General features: G+C 66.9%; 5 protein-coding genes across 6 annotated transcripts; 3 read left to right on the top strand and 2 right to left on the bottom strand.

The window, feature by feature from the left end:
• Positions 1–27: 27 nt before the first annotated feature.
• On the top strand, positions 28–1,920 carry VAMP8 (vesicle associated membrane protein 8). 2 transcript variants are annotated; one of them, XM_064400283.1, is made up of 4 exons: positions 41–265; positions 845–885; positions 979–1,140; positions 1,715–1,920. In XM_064400283.1, the coding sequence occupies exons 1-4, from the start codon at positions 262–264 to the stop codon at positions 1,856–1,858; spliced, it is 351 nt and encodes a 116-aa protein (XP_064256353.1). In that variant the 5' UTR covers positions 41–261; the 3' UTR covers positions 1,859–1,920. The 2 variants fall into 2 exon arrangements, with proteins under 2 accessions (XP_064256354.1, XP_064256353.1); XM_064400284.1 differs by lacking the exon at positions 845–885 and having other exon boundaries at positions 28–264.
• A 687-nt stretch (positions 1,921–2,607) lies between these two features.
• Positions 2,608–5,850, top strand: LOC135287121 (vesicle-associated membrane protein 5-like). Its single transcript, XM_064400454.1, is given in 4 exon segments — positions 2,608–2,794; positions 3,410–3,541; positions 4,488–4,665; positions 4,668–5,850. Coding segments are annotated over 4 exon segments (384 nt in total). The 5' UTR covers positions 2,608–2,791; the 3' UTR covers positions 4,739–5,850.
• C28H2orf68 (chromosome 28 C2orf68 homolog) lies at positions 4,544–8,495 on the bottom strand. The gene is made up of 5 exons (XM_064400453.1): positions 8,260–8,495; positions 8,042–8,160; positions 7,257–7,396; positions 6,272–6,444; positions 4,544–4,554 (listed from the first exon to the last, which is right to left on the bottom strand). The coding sequence occupies exons 1-4, from the start codon at positions 8,367–8,369 to the stop codon at positions 6,322–6,324; spliced, it is 492 nt and encodes a 163-aa protein (XP_064256523.1). The 5' UTR covers positions 8,370–8,495; the 3' UTR covers positions 4,544–4,554; positions 6,272–6,321.
• A 56-nt stretch (positions 8,496–8,551) lies between these two features.
• Positions 8,552–15,686, top strand: USP39 (ubiquitin specific peptidase 39). The gene is made up of 12 exons (XM_064400452.1): positions 8,552–8,903; positions 9,693–9,762; positions 9,850–9,944; positions 10,906–11,042; positions 11,494–11,646; positions 12,368–12,593; positions 13,159–13,236; positions 13,310–13,377; positions 14,086–14,417; positions 14,988–15,123; positions 15,205–15,291; positions 15,403–15,686. Exons 1-12 carry the CDS (start codon positions 8,567–8,569, stop codon positions 15,448–15,450), a joined length of 1,767 nt encoding a protein of 588 aa, XP_064256522.1. The 5' UTR covers positions 8,552–8,566; the 3' UTR covers positions 15,451–15,686.
• Positions 15,671–20,023, bottom strand: SFTPB (surfactant protein B). Its single transcript, XM_064400219.1, has 6 exons — positions 19,975–20,023; positions 19,201–19,358; positions 18,689–18,757; positions 17,629–17,727; positions 16,542–16,907; positions 15,671–16,057 (listed from the first exon to the last, which is right to left on the bottom strand). The coding sequence occupies exons 1-6, from the start codon at positions 20,021–20,023 to the stop codon at positions 15,671–15,673; spliced, it is 1,128 nt and encodes a 375-aa protein (XP_064256289.1).
• Between the last annotated feature and the right edge of the window lie 411 nt (positions 20,024–20,434).

The following is a 20,434-nucleotide window of genomic DNA, read 5'->3' as shown; positions in this document are numbered from 1 at the left end:
CTCCGCCCCCGCCACCCCGAACCGGGACCCGCACCGGGACCGGAACCGGGATCCGAACCAGGACCCCCGGCCCGCCCCAAGCCCCCCGGGCCCGCCCGGGCTCTGCGCGACCCCCGCCCCGCCCTGACCCCCCTGACCCCGCCGCGCCCCCGGCCCGCCCCGGGCCCGCCCCCGGCGGTGCCGCCGCTCCCGGAAGCCCCGGGCAGGCGGGGCGGGTCCGGGGCCGCCGCGGGAGCGGAGCCGAGCGGGGCCGGACGGACCATGGTGGGGCCGGGGCACCGGGGAGCACGGGGGGCACCGGGGGGGGTACGGGAGGGGCACCGGGGGACAGCTACGGGGGGCACCGGAGGGGGGTACGGGGGTCACCGGGATGTGCGTTGGTTGCAATGGGGTGTCCATAAGGGGTTTCGGGGCGCCCCCGGGGTCTCTGTGGGGTTTCGGTGTTCATGGGGGGTCTGGGGTACACATGGGGGTGCCCGCGGAGGTGCCCAGCGTGGGGGGCTTGGCGGGTTCCTTTGGGGTGCCCGGGGTGTTTGGAGGGTGCCGGGGGTGCCCCGGGCATACAGGGGGTGTCTGTAGGGTGTTTATGGGGGCACGGGGCCACCAGGGTGGGCGTGAGGCACCCGCATCGGGCAGGGGGTCAGCAGGGTGGGCAGGGGTCAGCAGGGTGGGCACGAGGTCATGGGGGTGTCTGGGGTCCCGGGGGCGCCGCTGACCCTGCCCCGTGCCCAGCCGGGGGTCCCGGGGGTCCCAGGGTGCCCCCTGACCGTGCCCCGTGCCCAGGCGGGGGTCTCAGGGGTCCGGGGGTGCCCCCTGACCCTGCCCCGTGCCCAGCCGGGGGTCCCGGGGGTCCCAGGGTGCCCCCTGACCGTGCCCCGTGCCCAGGCGGGGGTCCCAGGGTGCCCCCTGACCCTGCCCCGTGCCCAGGCGGGGGTCCCGGGGGTCCGGGGGTGCCCCCTGACCGTGCCCCGTGCCCAGGCGGGGGTCCCGGACGGCGCGGGGGGCGCGGGGCGCGTGCGGGCGCTGCAGCAGGAGGTGCAGGGCGTCACCACCATCATGAGCCAGAACGTGGAGAGGATCCTGGCCCGGGGAGAGAACCTGGAGCAGCTGCACAGCAAGAGCCAGGACCTGGAGGCCACGGTGAGGGGGCACGGGGGGCATGGAGGGGGCACGGGGCACCCGCAACGGGCACGGGGTCACCAGGGTGGGCATGGGGTCATCAGGGTGGACATGGGGACACCAAGGTGGGCACAGGGTCTCCAGGGTGGGCAGGGGGTCACCAGGGTGGGCACAGGGTCTCCAGGGTGGGCAGGGGGTCACCAGGGTGGACACGAGGACACCAAGGTGGGCACAGGGTCAACAGGGTGGGCACATGGTACTCACATTTGGCATGAGGTCACCAGGGTGGGCACAAGGTCACCAAGGTGCGCAGGATTGTCCCCAGGGTGGCAGTGTGCTGTCCCCTGGGGTGGCAGTGTGTGCTGTCCCCAGGCTGTCAGTCTGTCCCCAGGGTGTCAGGGCTGTCCCCAGGCTGTCAGGGCTGTCCCTGGGGTGGCAGTGTGTGCTGTCCCCATGGTGTCAGGGCTGTCCCCAGGCTGCCAGCCTGTCCCCATGGTGGCAGGGCTGTCCCCAGGCTGTCAGTCTGTCCCCATGGTGTCAGGGCTGTCCCCAGGCTGCCAGCCTGTCCCCAGGTCCCTGAGCACTGTCCCTGCAGTCGGAGCACTTCCGCACCACGTCCCAGAAGATGGCCCGGCGCTACTGGTGGAAGAACGTGAAGCTGCTCGTCATCCTCGGCCTCGTGGGCGTCATCGTCCTCATCCTCATCATCCTCCTGGCCACCGGCACCATCCCCACCTAGAGCCACTGTCCCCACGGGGACACGGCCACCCCCGGGCACCAATACAGATGGGGGGAGCCCAGGGACCTGTCTGTGTGTGTGTGTGTGTGGGGTGGGGGACACCGGGGACATTGAGGGACACAGGGGGACATGGAGGGACACGGGGACACAGGGGGACATGGAGGAACACAGGAACATGGGGGGGACACAGGGGGACATGGAGGGGACACAGGAACATGGGGGGCACAGGGGAATATGGCGGGACACATGAGGATGTGGGGGGACACATGGGGACATGAGGGGACACAGGCATGGGGACACAGTGGGGACAGGTCCCAGGGATGTGGGGACACTCCCGTGGGGTCACGAGGGGGACACGTGTGGGGACACTGGCATGTGGGGGGAAGGGGGGGGGCCGTGCCAGGGCGCCGGGGGCCGTGCCAGGCACCGAGGGACAAAGGACACTGTGGTGGCACTGCCACCCTCGGAGGCTGGAGGAGGAGGGGAGGAAGAAGGGAGGGGTGGGGACAGGGACATGGGGGGGGTCCCCAGGGACCCGGACACGGGGGTCCCCTGGGACCTGGGGACACTGACATCTGTGGGGTCCCGTTCCTGGGGGACAGGGCAGTGCCAAGGACACGAGTCTGGGGTCCTGGGGACAGGGGGGCAGGGGGACACGGGGACATGGGGGGCTGCAGGACAGGAGGGACAGGGGGACAGAGGGACAGGGGGATATGGGGACAGGGGGCCCGGCAGCCGGGGGGTGGCACTGGGGGGTCCCGGGCAGCCCCGTCCTGGCGTGGCCGGGGTGTCCCGGGCCGTGGTCACTCGCGGGTGGCGGGGGGGCGGTCCCGGTCCCTCCCGGCGGGGGCGGCCGCTGGGGCCCGAGGCGGGACGGGTACAGGAACGGGCGCACCGGTACCGGCACCGGCCCCGACCCGCGGGACCGGGACCATGGTGAGTCCCGGCCGCCGCTGGCGCCGCTTTCGCTTTCGCTTTGCGAGGGGCAGAGCGGGCTCGGAGCCGCGGGAGCCGCCGGGCCCGGGACCCCCGGTGCCGGCGCCGGTGCCTGTCCCGGTCCCGGTGCCGGTGCCTGTCCCGGTGCCGGTCCCGGTGCCGGTGCCGGTCCGCCCGCCGGGCTCTCCCTGCCGAAGGGAGGGACGCGGTCCCGGGGGTGACGGGAGGTGGCCCGAGCGGCACTTTCCGTGTCCCCGAGTGTCCCTGCGTGTCCCGCGGTCCCGGTGTCCCCTCAGTGCTCGTGTCCCCTCCGGTCCCATCCCGGTTCCCATCCCGGTCCTGTCCCCGTCCCCACGGTTTCCTGTCCCCGCGCTCCGTGTGTGCCCCCCTGGCGGTGCCATTGTCCCTGCCGTGCCCGTGTCCCCAGGGTCAGGCTCTGTCCCCAGGGCGGTCCCCGCTGTCCCCATGTCCCCGCCGGGCCCGTCCCCGTGGTTTTGTGTCCCCGCATTCCCCGGTCCCCCTTTCCCCACGGTGTCCCCGCCTGTCCCCGTGTCCGTATCCCCGGTGCTGCCCCGTGTCCCCACGGTGTCCCCACGGTGTCCCCCGTGTCCCCAGGCGGGGCTGGCGCGGTGCCAGCGCGAGGCCGAGGAGGTGACGGAGCTGATGCGACAGAACGTGGCCAAGGCGCTGGAGCGGGAGGGACACCTGGAGCAGCTGCAGAGCCGCGCCCAGGACCTGCGACAGGCGGTGCGACACGGGGACACGGGGGTGGCACTGCGGGGACACGGGGGTGGCACTGCGGGGACACCTGGAGCAGCTGCGGAGCCGGGGATGGGGGACACTAAAGGGACACTGGAGGGACATTGGGGACACACACGGCCCGGGGATGGGGTGTGACACTGAAGGGACACACGGAGGGACACTGGGGACACAGTGACAGCAGGGACGGGGAGTGGAGCTTTATGGGGACACGTAAACCTGGGGACACAGAGCCCAGGGGACACTGCAGGGTGTGAAGGGAGGACCTGTCACAGGACACACAGCTGGGGTGACAGCCCAGGGACATTGAACCCTGGGAGGGGACATGGAGAGCCCCAGGAGGGACAAATTATTGGGACACAGAGCCCTGGGGTGACCCAGAGTGCTGGGGGACACTGGGGGGACACAGAAGGGCTGGGGAACTGTGGGGACACTGGGGACACCCAGAGCTTGGGACACTGGGGATACCCAGAGCTTGGGGACACTGTGGGGACACTGTGGAGACACCCAGGGATACTGTGGGGACAGACAGGGCTGGGGACACTGTGGGGACACGGGGGGCACTGTGGGGACATTGGGGACACCCAGAGCTTGGGGGACACCCAGGGGCTGGGGACACTGTGGGGACACAGGCCTTGGGGACACTGGGGACACCCAGAGCTTGGGGACACTGTGGGGACACCCAGGGGCTGGGGATACTGTGGGGACACTGGGGACACCGTGGGGACACTGGGGACACCCAAGGGCTGGGAACACTGCAGACACTGGGGACACCCAAATCTTGGGGACACTGTGGGGACACCCAGGGGCTGGGGACACCGTGGGGACACTGGGGACACCCAGCCTGGGCAGGAGAGGCTCCGGGGGGTGTCCGTGTGTCCCCAGGTGTCCCCCAGCCCCCGAGCAGCCCCTGGCACTGCCCCTGTCCCCGCAGAGCGAGGCCTTCACCCGCACCACGCGCGCGGTGACGCGGCGCCAGCGCAGGGCACAGCGCCGGTGGCATCTGCTGGCCCTCGGCCTCGGCCTCCTCCTCCTCTTCATCCTGGGGCTGGCCCTGGCGCTGGCCCTGGCGCGCTCGTCCCCCGGGACTGTCACCAGCACTGTCCCCACCCCGCGGGGGGCACCGAGCACCCCCCCAGCGCTGCAGGGAGCCCGCGAGGACGGGGGGACCACAGTGACAAGTGACAAATGAACAGCAGGGCTCCTGGGGACACCCTGCAATGACAGCAACGAACGTGGGACGATCCTCGAGGAGACCCCACAAGGAACGAACTCAAAATCTGCTCTGAAGGGACCCCACAGCGAAAACCCACTGGGGGGAAACACCACAAACAGCACAGGAGCTCTCTGGGGAGAGCCTGCAACCCCAAACCAAAGCATGGACTAGGGGGGACCCTAAAATAAATAAACACCAGGGTCTGGTTTGGGATGACCCTGCAATAAATAAATAAACACCAGAATCTGTTCTGGGGAGATCCTACAATAAACAAACACCAGGAACTGGCTTGGGATGATCCTACAATAAATAAATAAACACCAGGATCTGGTTTGGGAGACCCTGCAACCCCAAACCAAAGCATGGACTGGGGGGACCCTGCAAGAAGTGAACACCAGGATCTGGTTTGGGGAGACCCCACAATAAACAAACACCATGATCTGTTCTGGGGAGACCCTGCAATAAATAAATAAATAAATAAATAAATAAACAAACCCCAGGATCTGTTCTGGGGAGATCATACAATAAACAAACACCAGGATCTGGTTTGGGGAGACCCTGCAAGAAATAAATAAACACCAGGATCTGGTTTGAAGGGATCCTAGAAGAAATAAACACCAAGATCTGTTCTGTGGAGAACCCGCAATAAATAAATACCAGGATCGGGTTTGGGATGACCCTACAAGAACTGAGAAACCAGAATCTGACATGGAAATATCCCACAATAAGAAACCAGCAGGATGGACTCTTGGGTAGACCCTACAATCAATAAACACCAGGATCTGTTTTGAGGGAATCCTAGAAGAAATAAACACCAAGAGCTCTCTGGGAAGACCCCACCAGAACAGAGCAGTGGCACCAGCCCAGGGCAGACCCCACAATCCCAAACCAACGGGATGATTTCCAGGAAGATCTTACAACGTGCCAGACCCTCCGGGGAGAGCCCACGGTTAATAAAAATAAAATGCAGAGCGGTATTTTAAAATAAAAAAAAAAAAACAGAGCAGTGGGGTGATCCCCGGGGTGACCCCACAAGGACAAAAGGCCCTGAAGTAATAAATGAATAAATAAATAAATAAATAAATAATAAACAATAAATAAATCTCTCAGGGCATCCTGGGGACACCCCACAACAACACAGGGACCCTGGGGACAGCTGGCCTTGGCCACAGGTGCCACCAAACTGGGTGGGGGCAGGAGGGGGACACAGAAGGGGACACGGAGGGGACCCTGGGGACACCCTGGGCACTCCTGGCCTTGGTCAGAGGTGCCACCAACCTGGGCTGGGGACAGGAGGGGGACACAGAGGGGACCCTGGGGACACAGTGACACCTGAGGAGGGGGTGGCCGCTCCAGGGAGGGGACATGGTGGCACCTGGGAGGGACCAGCTGGGGGAATGTGACACCTGGGTACCCATTAGCCGCGTCACTCCCCGTGCCGTGCCTCAGTTTCCCCGAGCAGTGAGCGACACCAGAGCCTCGCAGCACCTTTATTGACACCGGGGGGGCGGCGCCGGCGGCGGGGGTGGCAGTGCCCGGGGCTGCGGCGGTGTCACCCGGTGCCCCGGCGCTTGCTGAGCTCGTCCTGCACGCGCTGGCACAGCGCCCGCCGCAGCGGCGGCTCCAGCGGGCTCCGGGCGCACACCCGCCGGGTCACCTCCTCGGCGCTGTCCCCCTGCCACAGCCGGGTCACCCTGCCTGCCCGCCCGGCCCGGCCCCGGGCAGCGCCGGGGCAGCCCCAGGGACCCACCCAGGACACCCCACTGTCCCCAAGGGTACCCTCACTGCCCCCGGGGAACCCCCCAGAACACCCCCAGTGCCTCAGGAACCCACCCATGGGACACCCCACTGCCCCAGGAACCCACCCAGGGCACCCCAGTGTCACAGGAACCCACCCAGGACACCCCCACTGCCCCCAGGGATCCCCCCAGGGCACCCCCACTGTCCCAAGGGTACCCCCAATGTCCCCGGGGACCCACCCATGGGACACCCCACTGCCCCCGGGGATCCCCCCAGGACACCCCCATTGCTCCAGGAACCCACCCAGGACACCCCTAGTGCCCCCAGGGACCCCACAGAGCACCCCCACTGTCCCCAGGGACCCTCCCGGGGCACCCCACTGTCCCCAGGAACCCACCCATGGGACACCCCATTGTCCCAGGGATCCCCCCAGGGCACCCCCACTGTCCCCGAGGTGCCCCCACTGTCCCCAGGGACCCCACAGAGCACCCCCACTGTCCCCAGAGACCCCCCCGGGGCACCCCACTGTCCTCAGGAACCCACCCATGGGACACCCCCAGTGCCCCCAGGGATCCCATAGAGCACCCCCACTGTCCCAAGGGTACCCCCACTGTCCCCGAGGACCCCCCACTGTCCCCAGGGACCCCCCCGGACACCCCCCACCCCGTCCCCTGTCCCGTGGGGCCCCCCCCGGCCCCCCCCGTGCCCTCAGCCCCGCTCCCGCCCCCGTTCCCGGGCGCCCCGCACCTGGTGCACGATCACGGCCGTCACCCGCCCGTCGTCCCCCTCGTACTCGAGGCAGAAGAGCCGCGGTCCCCGCGCCGCGTCCGGGGCGTCCCCGCGGCTCTCGGGGGGCGGCCCCGCGCCGGCATCGCCCCCGGGCCCGCCTGCGGCACCGCGCCCTCAGCGGGGCACCGGGGCACCGGGACCGCACCCCCGGGGGCCCCAATCCCCGGTGTCCCCAATCCCCGGTGTCCCCGGTGTCCCTATCTCCGGTGTCCCCATCCCCCGGTGTACCGAGTCCCCCGGTGACCCAATCCCCGGTGGCCCCATCCCCGGTGTCCTCGGTCTCTCCATCCCCGGTGTCCCCATCCCGGGTATCCCCATTCCCGGTATCCCCGGTGTCCCCAATCCCCGGTATCCCTATCCCCCGTGTCCCCGGTGTCCCTATCTCCGGTGTCCCCATTCCCCCGGTGTCCCTATCCCCCGGTGTCCCCATTCCCCCATGTCCCCATCCCCGGTGTCCCCGGTATCTCCATCCCCGGTGTCCCCAGTGTCCCCATCCCCCGGTGTACCGAGTCCCCCGGTGACCCAATCCCCGGTGTCCCCGGTGTCCCCATCCCCCGGTGTCGCCCGGGCTGTCGCCCCGTCCCCACCCACCCCAGTCCCGGTTCCCTCCGTTCTCCCGTTCCCGTCCCCGTTCCCGTTCCCCGTTCCCGTTCCCGTCCCGCTCACCGCGGCCCCGCTGCGGCCGGTACACCCCCCGTTCCCGTTCCCGTTCCCGCCCCCGTTCCCGTCCCCGTCCCGCTCACCGCGGCCCCGCTGCGGCCGGTACACCTGCTGGTCGGGCCGCCGGGGCCGCGCCGGGCCCGGGATCAGCCGCGTCCGCGCTCGGCCCCGCGCCTGCCGCACCGCGCGGTCGTACGCGTCCCTGGGCACGGCGGAAACCTTATGAGGTGAGGGCACCCGGCAGCACCGGGGCCAAACCGGCCCGGTGACACGGGCCCACCCACCGGGCCCGCGCCGCTACCTGGCGAGCTGGTTGCGGCGGATGTGCCGCACGAAGCCGTGGCTCATGTCCAGCCGCCCCCCCGGCCGGCAGCGCCAGCCGGGGGCCGCCGTTGCGGCCGCCGCCTCCATCCCGGTACCGGCGGCCGGGCTCGGTACCGGGGGCGCGGCGCCTTTAAGAGCCCCGGTGCCGCCGCGCGCCGGCAGGGGGCGCCGCAGCGCGCAGGCGCGGCCGCGCCTCTCCCCTCAGCGGCGGCCGCGCATGCGCAGGGTGAGGAAAACGGTTTGCCTCTGGCGCGGCGCATGCGCAGAGAGGCAGAACCGGCGCCATGTCGAGCCGCGGGAGGCGGGACCGCGACCCCCGGGAGCCCCGGGAGCCCCGGGAGCCCCGCGGGGCCTCCGCCGCCCGCGCCTCCTCCCGCAGCCGCCGCGACGCCGACGGCGACCGCCCGCGGGGCCGCCGCGACGCCGAGCGGGAGCGCGCGCGGCGGGAGGCGGCGGAGGCGCTGCCGGTGGATCTCGCGCGCGTCAAGCGGGAGCCGGGCACCGGCAGCGGTACCGGTACCGGCAGCGGCGTCTGGGGAGGAGCCGGCACCGCCGCGCCCGTGCGGGTGAAGCGGGAGCGGGAGCCGGATGGAGACTCCGACCCTGAGCCCGAGCCCGCCGGTGGGGACCGGGAGGAACGGGGGGGACACTGGGGTGTGAGGGGACATTGGGGTGTGAGGGGACACTGAGAGTGTGAGGGGACATTAAGGGTGTGAGGGGACATTGGGGTGTGAGGGGACACTGAGGATGGGGGGATATTGGGGTGTGAGGGGACACTGAGAGTGTGAGGGGACATTAAGGGTGTGAGGGGACATTGGGGTGTGAGGGGACACTGGGGGTGTGAGGGGACACTGGGGGTGTGAGGGGACATTGGGGTGTGAGGGGACATGGGGGGTATGAGGGGGTCTGAAAGTGTGAGGGGACATTGGGGTGTGAGGGGACATTGAGGATGGGGGGACATTGGGGTGTGAGGGGACACTGAGGGTGTGGGGGGACATTGAGGATCGGGGGACACTGGGGTGTGAGGGACACTTGGGGTGTTTGGGGTGACTCTAAAATGGCACTGGGGTGTCTGGGGGGATTCTAAAATTACCCTAGGGTGTCTGGGTAAACTCTGAAATGACACTTGGGGTGTTTGGGGGGACTCTAAAATGACACTGGGGTGTCTGGGGGGACTCTAAAATGACACTGGGGTGTCTGGGGGGACTCTGAAATGACACTGGGGTTTCTGGGACTGGGGGGTCACTGCCCCTGGGGTCCTGAGCTCGGCTCTGCGCAGGGTTTGGAGGCTCTGGGAGCAGCTGGGGCTCGGCCCCGGGGAGCTGTCACAGAGAGGGGGCTGGGTGGGGTCATCCTCGTGGTTTTGGGGTCCCTGTGCCCCCCTTTTCTCACCCTCCTGCCCCTCCCCAGTGCGCTACGGGCGCTTCGACCCCGAGGACCAGCGCAGCCGGCACTGCCCCTACCTGGACACCATCAACAAGTGGGTGACGGGGCTGCTTTGGGGTGTCCCTGTCCCTGGGGGTGCCCCCCGCTGCCCCCCAGCCCCGTGACACCGCTCTCCCCCCAGGAGCGTCCTGGACTTCGACTTTGAGAAGCTCTGCTCCATCTCCCTGTCCCACATCAACGTCTACGCCTGCCTGGTCTGCGGGAAGTACTTCCAGGGTGAGACCCCCCTCTGGGGCTGCTGGGGCATGGGGACGGCAGGGGACAGCCAGGAAACAGCCAGGAGTGATGGGGGACAGCCAGGGGACAGGCAGGAGAAATGTGGGACAGCCAGGGAACAGCCAGGAGTCATGGGGGACAGCCAGGAGTGATGGGGGACAGCCAGGGGACAGGCAGGAGAAATGTGGGACAGCCAGGGAACAGCCAGGAGTGATGTGGGGACAGCCAGGAGTGATGTGGGGACAACCAGGGGACAGGCAGGAGTGATGGGGGACAGCCAGGAGTGATGAGGGACAGCACTAGGGACAGCCAGGGGACAGCCAGGAGCGATGGGGGACAGCCAGGGGACAGCCAGGAGTGGTGGGGGACACCCAGGAGTGACGGGGGGACACCCAGGGGACACCTAGGAGTGATGGGGGACAGCCAAGAGCAATGGGGGGACAGCCAGGGGGCAGGCAGGAGTCGTGGGACAGCCAGGAGTGATGTGAGACAGCGAGGGGACACCCAGGAGTGATGGGGGGACAGCCAGGACTGATGGGGGACACCACTGGGGACACCTAGGACTGATGTGGGACAGCCAGGGGACAGCCAGGACAACGGAGGACAGCCAGGGGACAGTGGGGGACACCCCATTGCTGCTGTGAGGGACACCTGGGGGTAGGGGTGGTGTTGCTGGGGACACCCAGGGACAGGGCACAAGGGGTCTGGGGTGTTGCTGGGGACACCCCGGGCTCTGGGGACACCCGGGGCTGTGGGGACACCCAGGACTGTGGGGACACCCAGGGACAGGGAGCAGCCAGGGAGAGGCAGCTGTCAAAGGGCACAAAGAGGATGCCTGGGGAGTGCCACCATGGGGACAGCAGGGGCAGGGTGGCTGCTGGGGCAGCCCAGGGACCCTCTGTGTGGCCCCTGCCTCTGGCACGGTGCTCGGTGCCACCCCTGGTGCCCGTGTCCCCCACAGGCCGCGGGCTGAAGTCGCACGCCTACATCCACAGCGTGCAGCTGAGCCACCACGTGTTCCTCAACCTGCACACGCTCAAGTTCTACTGCCTGCCCGACAACTACGAGATCATCGACTCCTCCCTGGAGGACATCACGGTGCTGGGGCTGGGGGGTCTGCCCACACCTGGGGGGTGTGGGGTGGGGTCTGCCCCAGATCTGAGGGGTTTAGGATGGAGATCTGAGGGGTTTGGGTTGGGGTCTGCCCACATCTGAAAGGTTTGGGATGGGCTCTGCCCCAGATCTGAGGGGTTTGGGATGGGATCTGCCCCAGATCTGAGAGGTTTGGGATGGGGATCTGAGGTTTGTGGGATGGGATCTGCCCCAGACCTGAGGAGTTTGGGTGGGGATCACGCCCAGATCTGAGGAGTTTGGGATGAGGTCCCCAGCTCTGGGGGTTCAGGTTGGGGTCCCAGCTCTGGGGTGTTCATGTTGGGGTCCCAGCTCTGGGGGTTCAGGTTGGGGTCCCAGCTCTGGGGGTTCAGGTTGGGGTCCCAGCTCTGGGGGTTCAGGTTGGGGTGCCAGGCTCTGAGGGTCTCTGCCCCCACAGTACGTGCTGAAGCCCACGTTCACAGCCCAGCACATCGCCCACCTGGACAAGCAGGCCAAGCTGTCGCGGGCCTACGATGGCACCACGTACCTGCCTGGCATCGTGGGGCTCAACAACATCAAGGCCAACGACTACGCCAACGCTGTGCTGCAGGTGACACCAGGGTTGGGGCTTCTTCGGGGCTGAAACCCCCCAGAACATTGCTGTGGGTCTGACAGGGAGGAATCACACCTTTCCTCTCATGGGCTGTGCATTGTGTGGGGGTTCAGGCTTCATTCTGGGCTCAGACCCTCCCAAAATCCTGCTCTGGGGGTCTCGGGGATGAGTCCCACCTCTTTTCCCACAGCATATGCATGTGGGGGATGCTGCCTGCATTTTGGGCTGAATTCCTTCTGAAATCCTTCTAAAATCCCACTCCTGAGGGTGGATCACCCCTTCTATTCTGAAGGCGTTACACCTGTGGGGTGCAGCTGGCCTTTTAGGGTGAAAGCCCCCCATAACCATCCCCAAACCTCTCTGAGGGGCTGGTAGGGATCATCCCAACATCTGGATTCTTTCTATTCCATACTGTTTGGGATTCCCTACCCACAGCAGTGCAGGGTCTGCCCCAAACCCCTCTGTGGGGTTGGCAGGGATCATCCCAACATCTGGATCCTTTCCAGCTCAGGTTCTTCTGGGATTCTTGACCCACAGCAGTGCAGGGTCTGCCCCAAACCCTTCTGTGAGGCCAGCAGGGATCGTCCCCACCTCTAGATCCTTTCTGTTCCTTACTGTTTGGGATTCCCCACCCTTGGCAGCGCAGGGTCTGCCCCACACCCCCCAGATCCCCCACCATGGGGGTCCCAGGGCTGAATCCCCCCTGCCGTGTCCCCAGGCCCTGTCCAACGTGCCTCCCCTGAGGAATTACTTCCTGGAGGAGGAGAACTACCGGCGCATCCAGCGCCCGCCCGGGGACATCATGTTCCTGCTGGTGCAGCGCTTCGGGGAGCTCATGAGGAAGCTCTGGAACCCCAGGAACTTCAAGGCACACGTGTCCCCCCACGAGATGCTGCAGGCCGTGGTGCTGTGCAGCAAGAAGAACTTCCAGATCACCAAGCAGGGTGGGGTTTGGGGGTGCAGGGCTGGGGGGCAGTGCTGGGTTTGAGGGGAAGAGATGGATCTTGGGGCCTTTGGATTTGGGGGTGCAGGGCTGGGTTGGGGAGGCAGGGCTGGGTCTGGGGGCTGTGGATTTGAGGGTTCAGGGCTGGGGGGCAAAGCTGGGTTTGAGGGGAAGAGCTGGGCCTGGGAGGCTCTGGGTTTGGGGGTGCAGGGCTGGGTTTGGGGTGCAGTGCTGGGTTTGAGGGGAAAAGCTGGATCTTGGGGCCTTTGGATTTGGGGGTGCCGGGCTGGGCTGGGGAGGCAGCTATGGGTCTGGGGGCTTTGGATTCAGGGGTGTAAGGCTGGGTTGGAGGTGCAGGACTGGGTCTGGGGGCTGTGGATTCAGGGATGCAGGGCTGGGTCTGGGGGTGCAGGGTCTGGAGTCTCTGGATTCAGGGTGCAGGGTCTGGGTGTGCAGGGTCTGGGGTCTCTGGATTTGGGGTGCAGGGTGTGGGGGTGCAGGGTCTGGGGTCTCTGCGTGCAGGGGCAGAGCAGGATGCAGGCTCAGCTCCAGCTCTGCTCTTGCAGGGGATGGGGTGGAGTTCCTGTCCTGGTTCCTGAACGCGCTGCACGCCGCGCTGGGCGGCACCAAGAGGAAGAAGAAGAGTGAGTGAGGGCAGGTTCTGGGGGGGCCTTTGGGGGCTGCTGTCCCCACACTGAGCCCCCCTTGTCCCCCCAGCCATTGTCACCGACGTGTTCCAGGGCTCCATGCGCATCTTCACCAAGAAGCTGCCACACCCTGACCTGGTGGGACTGGGGGGGAATGGGGCGTGTTGGGGTGCAGTGGGGGGTGTCAGGGTATGGGGGCAGTGCTGGGTGTTGGGGTGCAGTGTGGGTATGGTGGGCACTGATGGGTTTTGGGGTGCAGTGTGAACTGCCAGTGTCCAATGGGATTTTGGCGGGGGGAGTTGGGGTGCAATGGGAATGGCAGGGTCAGAAAAAGGGGTGTTGGGGTCAGAAAAAGGGGTGTTGGGGTCTGGTGGGGGGTGGTTTGGGAGTGATGGGGTTTTGACAGAGGATTGGGTCAAATGAGGAGTGTTGTGAGGGGGTTAAATGATGGATGGAGGGGGTGTTGGGGTATGGTGGGAGGATCTTTGGGTACAACAAAGGGGTGTTAGGGTCCAGTGAGGGTGGCAGGGTCGTATGGGGTAGTGTTAGGGTCAGTGGGGTGATGGATCCAGTGGGGTGTGATGGATTCAGTGGGGGGTGTTGGGTTCAGTGGGGGGCGTTGGGTTCAATGGGGGTGATGGATCCAGTGGGGAATGTTTGATCCAGTGAGGGGTGTTGGGTCCGATGGGGGTCATGGATCCAGTGGGGGGGTGTTGGGTCTGGTTGGGGGGTGATGGATCCAGCAGGGCTGCTGTGTCCAGTGGGAATGTGGGGTCCAGCAGGCTGCTGTGCCCCACGGGGCTGCTGTGCCCCACGGGGCTGACGTGCCCCCACGGGTGCCCCCAGCCCGCGGAGGAGAAGGCGCAGCTGCTGCAGAACAGCGAGTACCAGGAGCGCATGGTGGAGTCCACCTTCCTGTACCTGACCCTGGACCTGCCCACGGCGCCGCTCTACAAGGACGAGAAGGAGCAGCTCATCATCCCCCAGGTGCCCCTGTTCAGCATCCTGGCCAAGTTCAACGGCAGCACCGAGAAGGAGTACAAGACCTACAAGGAGAACTTCCTGAAGCGCTTCCAGCTGACGCGCCTGCCCCCCTACCTCATCTTCTGCATCAAGCGCTTCACCAAGAACAACTTCTTCGTGGAGAAGAACCCCACCATTGTCAACTTCCCCATCACGTGAGCTGTGGGGACACCCAGGGCTGTGGGGACACCCAGGGGACAGGCTGCTGCCAAGGGGTGCAAAGAGGATGCCTGGGGAGGGACACCATGGGGACACCCAGGGACAGGGTGGCTGCTGGGGCAGCTCCAACGGGCACAGCCCCCCTGTATGTGCCAGGGGATCCTTTCTGTGCCCCCTGCTTTGGGGGGCTGGGAGTTGTGGGGAGGGTTAAAAGCACCTAAGAGGAGATTGGGGGTATCTGGGGGGTGGTGAAGGCATCTGGAGGTGGTGTAAATGTCTGTGAAGTGCTGGAAACATCTAGAGGGGCTTTGGAAGCACCTGAGCCAGGGGAGTAGAAGTGTCCAGGGATTTGAAGAGTGGTATGTGGGCATCCAGGGTGGGTTTTGAGTGGTTTTTAGGCATGAAAAAGGGATTTGAAGGCACCTGGGTGTGTCAGGGAGTTCGTGACACCTGGGATGGGGATGTAGATATGTGGGGGTGCTGTGGGTGGGCAGCTGGGGGGGATTGCAGCATGCAGGAGGGACAGGAGCCCCGTGGGGCTGTCTGAGGGTGCTGTGGGCTCCCAGGAACGTGGACCTGCGGGAGTACCTGTCGGAGGAGGTGCAGGCTGCACACTCCCACACCACCTACGACCTCATCGCCAACATCGTGCACGATGGCAAGCCCTCAGAGGGCTCCTACCGCATCCACGTCCTGCACCACGTGAGTGTCCCCTCCCCGGGGGGCTCGGGGGGACCACGGGGACCCCCCCGAGTCAGCCTGTCCCCTCCTGGGTCCTGGCAGGGCACAGGGAAGTGGTACGAGCTGCAGGACCTGCAGGTGACCGACATCCTGCCCCAGATGATCACCCTGTCCGAGGCCTACATCCAGGTGAGGGGGCACAGGGGGTACCCCCAGAATGTCCTGTGACCCCCCCTGAATGTCCCCTGACACCCCCAAACGTCTCCTGTGCCCCCACAACCCCCTCCTGCTCTCCTGCAGATCTGGAAGCGACGCGAGGAGGATGAGACGAACCAACAAGGCGCCTGAGAGCCTTGGGGACACCCAGAAACCCCCTTGGGGACACCCAGAAACCCCCTTGGGGACACCCCCAGCTCCCCCTCGGGGGTATCCCCACCCCCCTAGGGGTGCCCTGAGCCCCCTTTAGGAGCAGCCCAAGCTCCCCCTGGACACCCAGAGACTCGCAGGGACACCCAATGCCCACCTGGGGACACCCCCAGTCCCCCTGTGTTCCAGTAAATGCCACCCACTATTTTTGTAACTCATTTTCACCTCTTTTCTTCTGTGGGTTTTGGGGGTTTGTGGTTTCTGCTGCTTCCCTCCCAGCCCCCCGTGAGCCCCGACACCCCCAAAGGCTGAGGCAGAGCTGCATCCAAGCTTTATTGGGGAAAGCTGGGGGGTCCTGGTGCCCCCCTACAGCCAGACGTGCTCCCGGCAGTGCTGCAGGGCCTGCAGGGGGCCCAGGGGTCAGCGGGGGGCGCAGGGGGTGCCAGCCCCCCGTGTCCCCCGTGTCCCCTGTGTCCCCACTCACCTGGCAGCGCCGCGCCGCCTCCGGGCCCGAGCACCAGAAGATGGGGCCCAGGGCACAGGGGCCCAGGGACAGGGACAGCGCAGGGACAGCGGCACCTTTGGGGTCCTGGGGGGGGGACACAGGCATGAGGGGCTCCCCCAAGGGTGGGGGCACCCCCAGGACCCCCCAAGCCCCTTCCCCAGGCTGGGACTCTGGCACTGGAGGGAGGGTGGCACTGACTGGGGGTCTCACTGACAGAAGTGTGACACCCAGGATGTGTCCCCAAGGACTGTGACACCCAGGATGTGTCCCCAGGGACTGTGACAGCTCAGGATGGGTCCCCAAGGACTGTGACACCCACAGTGTGTCCCCAGGGACTGTGACACCCACAATGTGTCCCCAAAGACTGTGACACCCACGATGTGTCCCCAAGCACTGTGACACCCACGGTGTGTCCCTTTGGGGCTGCACCAACATTTGTGTCCCTGGCGTGGCTCCCGGGGACCTGGACACTCAGTGGTGTGTCCTCGGTGCTGTGACACTCCTGGACGTGTCCCCTCAGTGTCGTGTGACCCTGGCGTGCCCTGTCTCCCCCCGGGGCCATCCTCACCTCCTCCCTGACGCAGTCTGCCAGGCGCACCACGATGGTCTCCAGCAGCCAGGGCGGTGGCAGCGTCCCCGCGAGCTGGCTGTCGCCGCTGTCGCCGCTGTCGCCGCTGCGGCAGGCCAGGAAGAGGCGGCAGAGCAGGCGCGGCCCCAGGCGGCCCAGCAGCCCCTCGAGCGCCAGCGCCGCGTAGCGCTCGGCCAGGCACTGGCACGCCCCGGCCACCGGCAGCGGCAGCGCCCGGCACAGCCCGGCCACCGCCGCCGCCACCGAGCCCACCGGCACCGCGGCCTCGGCCCGCGCCACCAGCGAGCGGCACAGCCAGCACAGCGGCAGCGGCAGCGGCAGCGCCTGCGGGGACAGCCCCGGGCCCTGCGGGACAGGGGACACTGCTGGGGACACTGCAGGGCAGGGGGGACACTGCAGGGGACAGGGGACACTGCTGGGGACAGCTCAGAGCCCTGCGGGACAGGGGACACTGCTGGGGACGGGGGATACTGCAGGGCAGGGGGGACACTGCGGCAGTGCTGGGGACACTGCAGGGGACAGGAGACACGGCAGAGGACAGGGGACACTGCAGGGGACAGGGGACACTGCAGGGGACAGCAGACACTGCTGGGGACAGGGGACACTGCTGCCAGTGCAGGGACACTGCAGCTGGTGCTGGGGACACTTCAGTGGGACAGGGGACACTGCACCTGCTACTGAGGACGCTGCAGGGGACAGGGGACACTGCTGCCAGTGCAGGGACACTGTAGCCAGAAGGGACACTGCGCCTGGTACTGGGGACACTGCAGAGGAGAGGGGACATTGCTGCCAGTGCTGGGGACTCTGCAGGGCAGAGGGGGCACTGCAGGGGACAGGAGACACTGCAGCAGAGAGGGGACACTGCAGGGGACAGGAGACACTGCACCCGCTGCTGGCACACTGCAACCAGTGCTGGGGACATTGCAGGGGACAGGGGACACTACAGGGGACACTGCACGTGGTACTGGGGACACTGCTGCCAGTGCAGGGACACTGCAGCCATGCTGGGGACACTGCGTGGCTGTGTCCCCCCCCCCCCAGCCCTGCTGTCCCCGTGTCCCCGTACCTGCCGGTGGCCGCCGGGCAGCTCCAGGACGGGCAGGGCCAGCGCGGCGCCGGGCTCTGCAGGACACAGCTGCAGGTTGACACAGACCTGGCGGGGCTCCTGCGGGGCAGCACGGTGTGACACAGCTGTCCCCAAGCCCCCGGGGTGCCCCTGGATGCCCCCATGTCCCTGGGGGCCACAGTGTCCCCAAAGCCCCTCCCGTGTGCCCCGCTGCCACTCACGAGGTGCTGGATGTCCCAGAGGAGCAAACTGACCATCAGTTTAGCCAGGTCGTGGCACGAGGTGTTCCCCAAAGGGAGGTGTGGGCACACCAACCCCACCACGTGCTCCAGCACCTCCTGCACCGGGCACCGACAGTGACAGTGACAGTGACAGTGACACCCACAGTGACAATGACACCCACCATGACACCCACAGTGACAGTGACAGTGACACCCACAGTGACAATGACACCCACCATGACACCCACAGTGACAGTGACAGTGACACCCACCATGACACCCACAGTGACACCCACAGTGACACCCACAGTGACAGCCATAGTGGCACCCACAATGATACCCCATGGTGACACCCACAGTGACAGCCATAGTGGCACCCACAATGATACCCCATGGTGACACCCACAGTGACAGTGACACCCTACAATGACACCCACAGTGACACCCACAGTGACAGCCACCACCGCCATCCTCACCACCACCACCACACCCCAGCCACACCTGTCACCACTGGTGCCCGTGGGTGGTGCCTGTGGCATGGCACCTGTGGCCATGGCACACACGATGGCATCCCCCCTGTCCCCTCAGCACCGTGGCACCCGCTGGCACCTGCCACCACCTCACCCGCAGTGACACACAGCACCACGGTGGCATCTGTGACCTGGCGCCCTCAGTGGCAGCCACCACCTCATCAGCGGCAGTGGCACTCCCAGGGGCACCTCCCTGTGCCCAGTGGCACTTGCTGGCACCCACCGTGACACCCCCAGTGGCACCTGTGTCCCACCCCCAGTGGCACCTGTCCCTCACCCCCAGTGGCACCTGTCCCTCACCCTCAGTACCTCCAAGGCCGTTTCGTTGGAGATTTTGCGTAGGCAGTCCATGAAGTACTGGCACACGGCACAGGCGTCCTGCAGGAGAGGACAGGGGACGTGGGGACACGGGGACATGGGGACACAGGGACACGGGGACACGGGGACACAGGGGTCTGGGACACTGGGGAATGGCCACAGAGGAGGACAGGGACATGGGGAGCATGAGGACACGGGCATGTTGTGGCACAGGGGTGCTGGGAGGTGGGACATGGGGACACAGGGTATGGGGAAGTGAGGACATGGGGACATGGGGACAAGGGGGAATGGGGACATGGAGACACGAGGACATGGGGGAATGAGGATGTGGGGAATGGGGACATGGGGACCAAGGGGGATGCCAGTGGACTCGTTGGCGTGGCACCACGGTGGGGGTGCTGGGACCCCTGTGGGGTTCTGGGGGCACACAGGGGGCACAGGGACGGAGGGAAGGGCGGGGGGACATTAGAGGGGTGCTGGGGACACGGTGGGGGGTCTCTCACCACTCCGGAGGGTCGCTGGGTGAGGTGGGGGCAGCGCCCCAGGGCCCCGCAGCGCAGCGCCGTCACCCAGTCCTGGCACCAGGCAGAGGGGGGCACCCCACAGCCCCCCCCCGGCGCCCCCAGACCTGTGAACACTGTCAGCACCCGGCCAGGGGCACCTGGCGAGCCGGGACCCCCCCAGGACACCCCCCGGCGTCACCCCACCCCAACACCAGCCCTCTTGGGGACACCGCGATTGGGGGACCCCTCAATGCACCCCCATCCCGGGGGGCCCTGGCACCGAGACCCCCCCATACCACACAGCACCCCCAAACCCCACTCCTGCCCTCAGGGGGGGACCCGGCTGGAAGGGACCCCCCATGGACACCCCCATACCCCAAGAGGGGTCCCAGACCCCCCCCCCCCCCCCCAAGAGCCCCCTTCCCCCCTTGTCAGGAGTCTGTGCACGGGGTCCTTGAGGGGGACACCCAGATTTGGGGACACCCAGTTCTGGGGACACCCACCTCTGGGGAAACCCAGGTTTGGGGACACCTGGCTTTGGGGACACCCAGCTCTGGGGACACCCAGCTCTGGGGACACCCAGCTCTGGGGACACCCAGATTTGGGGACACCCAGCTTTGGGGACACCCAGGTTTGGGGACACCCAGGTTTGAGGACACCCAGCTCTGGGGACACCCGGCTTTGGGGAAACCCAGGTTTGGGGGTGCCCAGGTTTGGGGGTGCCCAGCTCCGGGGGTGCCCCGAGCTGCCCCAGGTGCGGGGGCACGGCCCTACCTGGGGTGGTCCCGAGCAGGGCGAGGAGCAGCGGCAGTGCCAGGGCCATGGCGGGGACAGGACGGGGACAGCGCTGGCACGGCCGGGCCCGCGGCCTCTTAAAGCCCCGCAGGGCAGGCGGGAGGTGGCACCGCGCCAGCTCACGGGGACAGGTGTGCCACACCCGTGGGGACACCGCGGGCCTGCCACCCCCGCCCTGCCACTCTGCTGCTGGCCCCACGCCCGTGTCCCCACCCAAGGGCCCCATGTCCCCAGCAGGGACCCCTGGCAATGTCCCCATGTCCCCCCTGCTGTCCCTGAGGTCCCTGTTGGGGTCCCCATGTCCCCACACCCCCTCAGGTCCCCCCACCATGTCACCACCCTCTGCCCTCTGCTGTGTCCCCATGTTCCCGTGTCCCCTTTGTGCCACCACAGTCCCGCACCCCAATGTCCCTCCATGTCCCCTCTGTCACCCTCCAAC

This window comes from Passer domesticus, chromosome 28 (genome assembly GCF_036417665.1).
Source record: "Passer domesticus isolate bPasDom1 chromosome 28, bPasDom1.hap1, whole genome shotgun sequence".
Classification (NCBI taxonomy): Eukaryota; Metazoa; Chordata; class Aves; order Passeriformes; family Passeridae; genus Passer; species Passer domesticus.
Note: the sequence above shows the minus strand (reverse complement) of the source record. Positions and strands in the feature narration are given on the sequence as shown.

Bases quoted from the DNA above. Each gene is read 5' to 3' on its own strand.
- VAMP8 (XM_064400283.1), top strand. The intron at 886-978 runs GCGGGGGTCCCA...CCCCGTGCCCAG, and splicing joins TGACCGTGCCCCGTGCCCAG to GCGGGGGTCCCGGACGGCGC. The intron at 1,141-1,714 runs GTGAGGGGGCAC...CTGTCCCTGCAG, and splicing joins GCCAGGACCTGGAGGCCACG to TCGGAGCACTTCCGCACCAC.
- C28H2orf68 (XM_064400453.1), bottom strand. From the start codon at position 8,369: ATGGAGGCGGCGGCCGCAACGGCGGCCCCCGGCTGGCGCTGCCGGCCG. The intron at 7,397-8,041 runs GTGAGCGGGACG...GCGGTGCCGCAG, and splicing joins CCGGCCGCAGCGGGGCCGCG to GCGGGCCCGGGGGCGATGCC. The intron at 6,445-7,256 runs GTGCGGGGCGCC...CGGCTGTGGCAG, and splicing joins CGGCCGTGATCGTGCACCAG to GGGGACAGCGCCGAGGAGGT.
- USP39 (XM_064400452.1), top strand. From the start codon at position 8,567: ATGTCGAGCCGCGGGAGGCGGGACCGCGACCCCCGGGAGCCCCGGGAG. The intron at 11,043-11,493 runs GTGCTGGGGCTG...CTGCCCCCACAG, and splicing joins CCTCCCTGGAGGACATCACG to TACGTGCTGAAGCCCACGTT. The intron at 13,378-14,085 runs GTGGGACTGGGG...GGGTGCCCCCAG, and splicing joins AGCTGCCACACCCTGACCTG to CCCGCGGAGGAGAAGGCGCA.
- SFTPB (XM_064400219.1), bottom strand. From the start codon at position 20,023: ATGGCCCTGGCACTGCCGCTGCTCCTCGCCCTGCTCGGGACCACCCCA. The intron at 16,908-17,628 runs GTACGGGGACAC...CCTGTCCCGCAG, and splicing joins TGCCCGGCGGCCACCGGCAG to GGCCCGGGGCTGTCCCCGCA. The intron at 16,058-16,541 runs GTGAGGATGGCC...TCCCCCCCCCAG, and splicing joins CAGACTGCGTCAGGGAGGAG to GACCCCAAAGGTGCCGCTGT.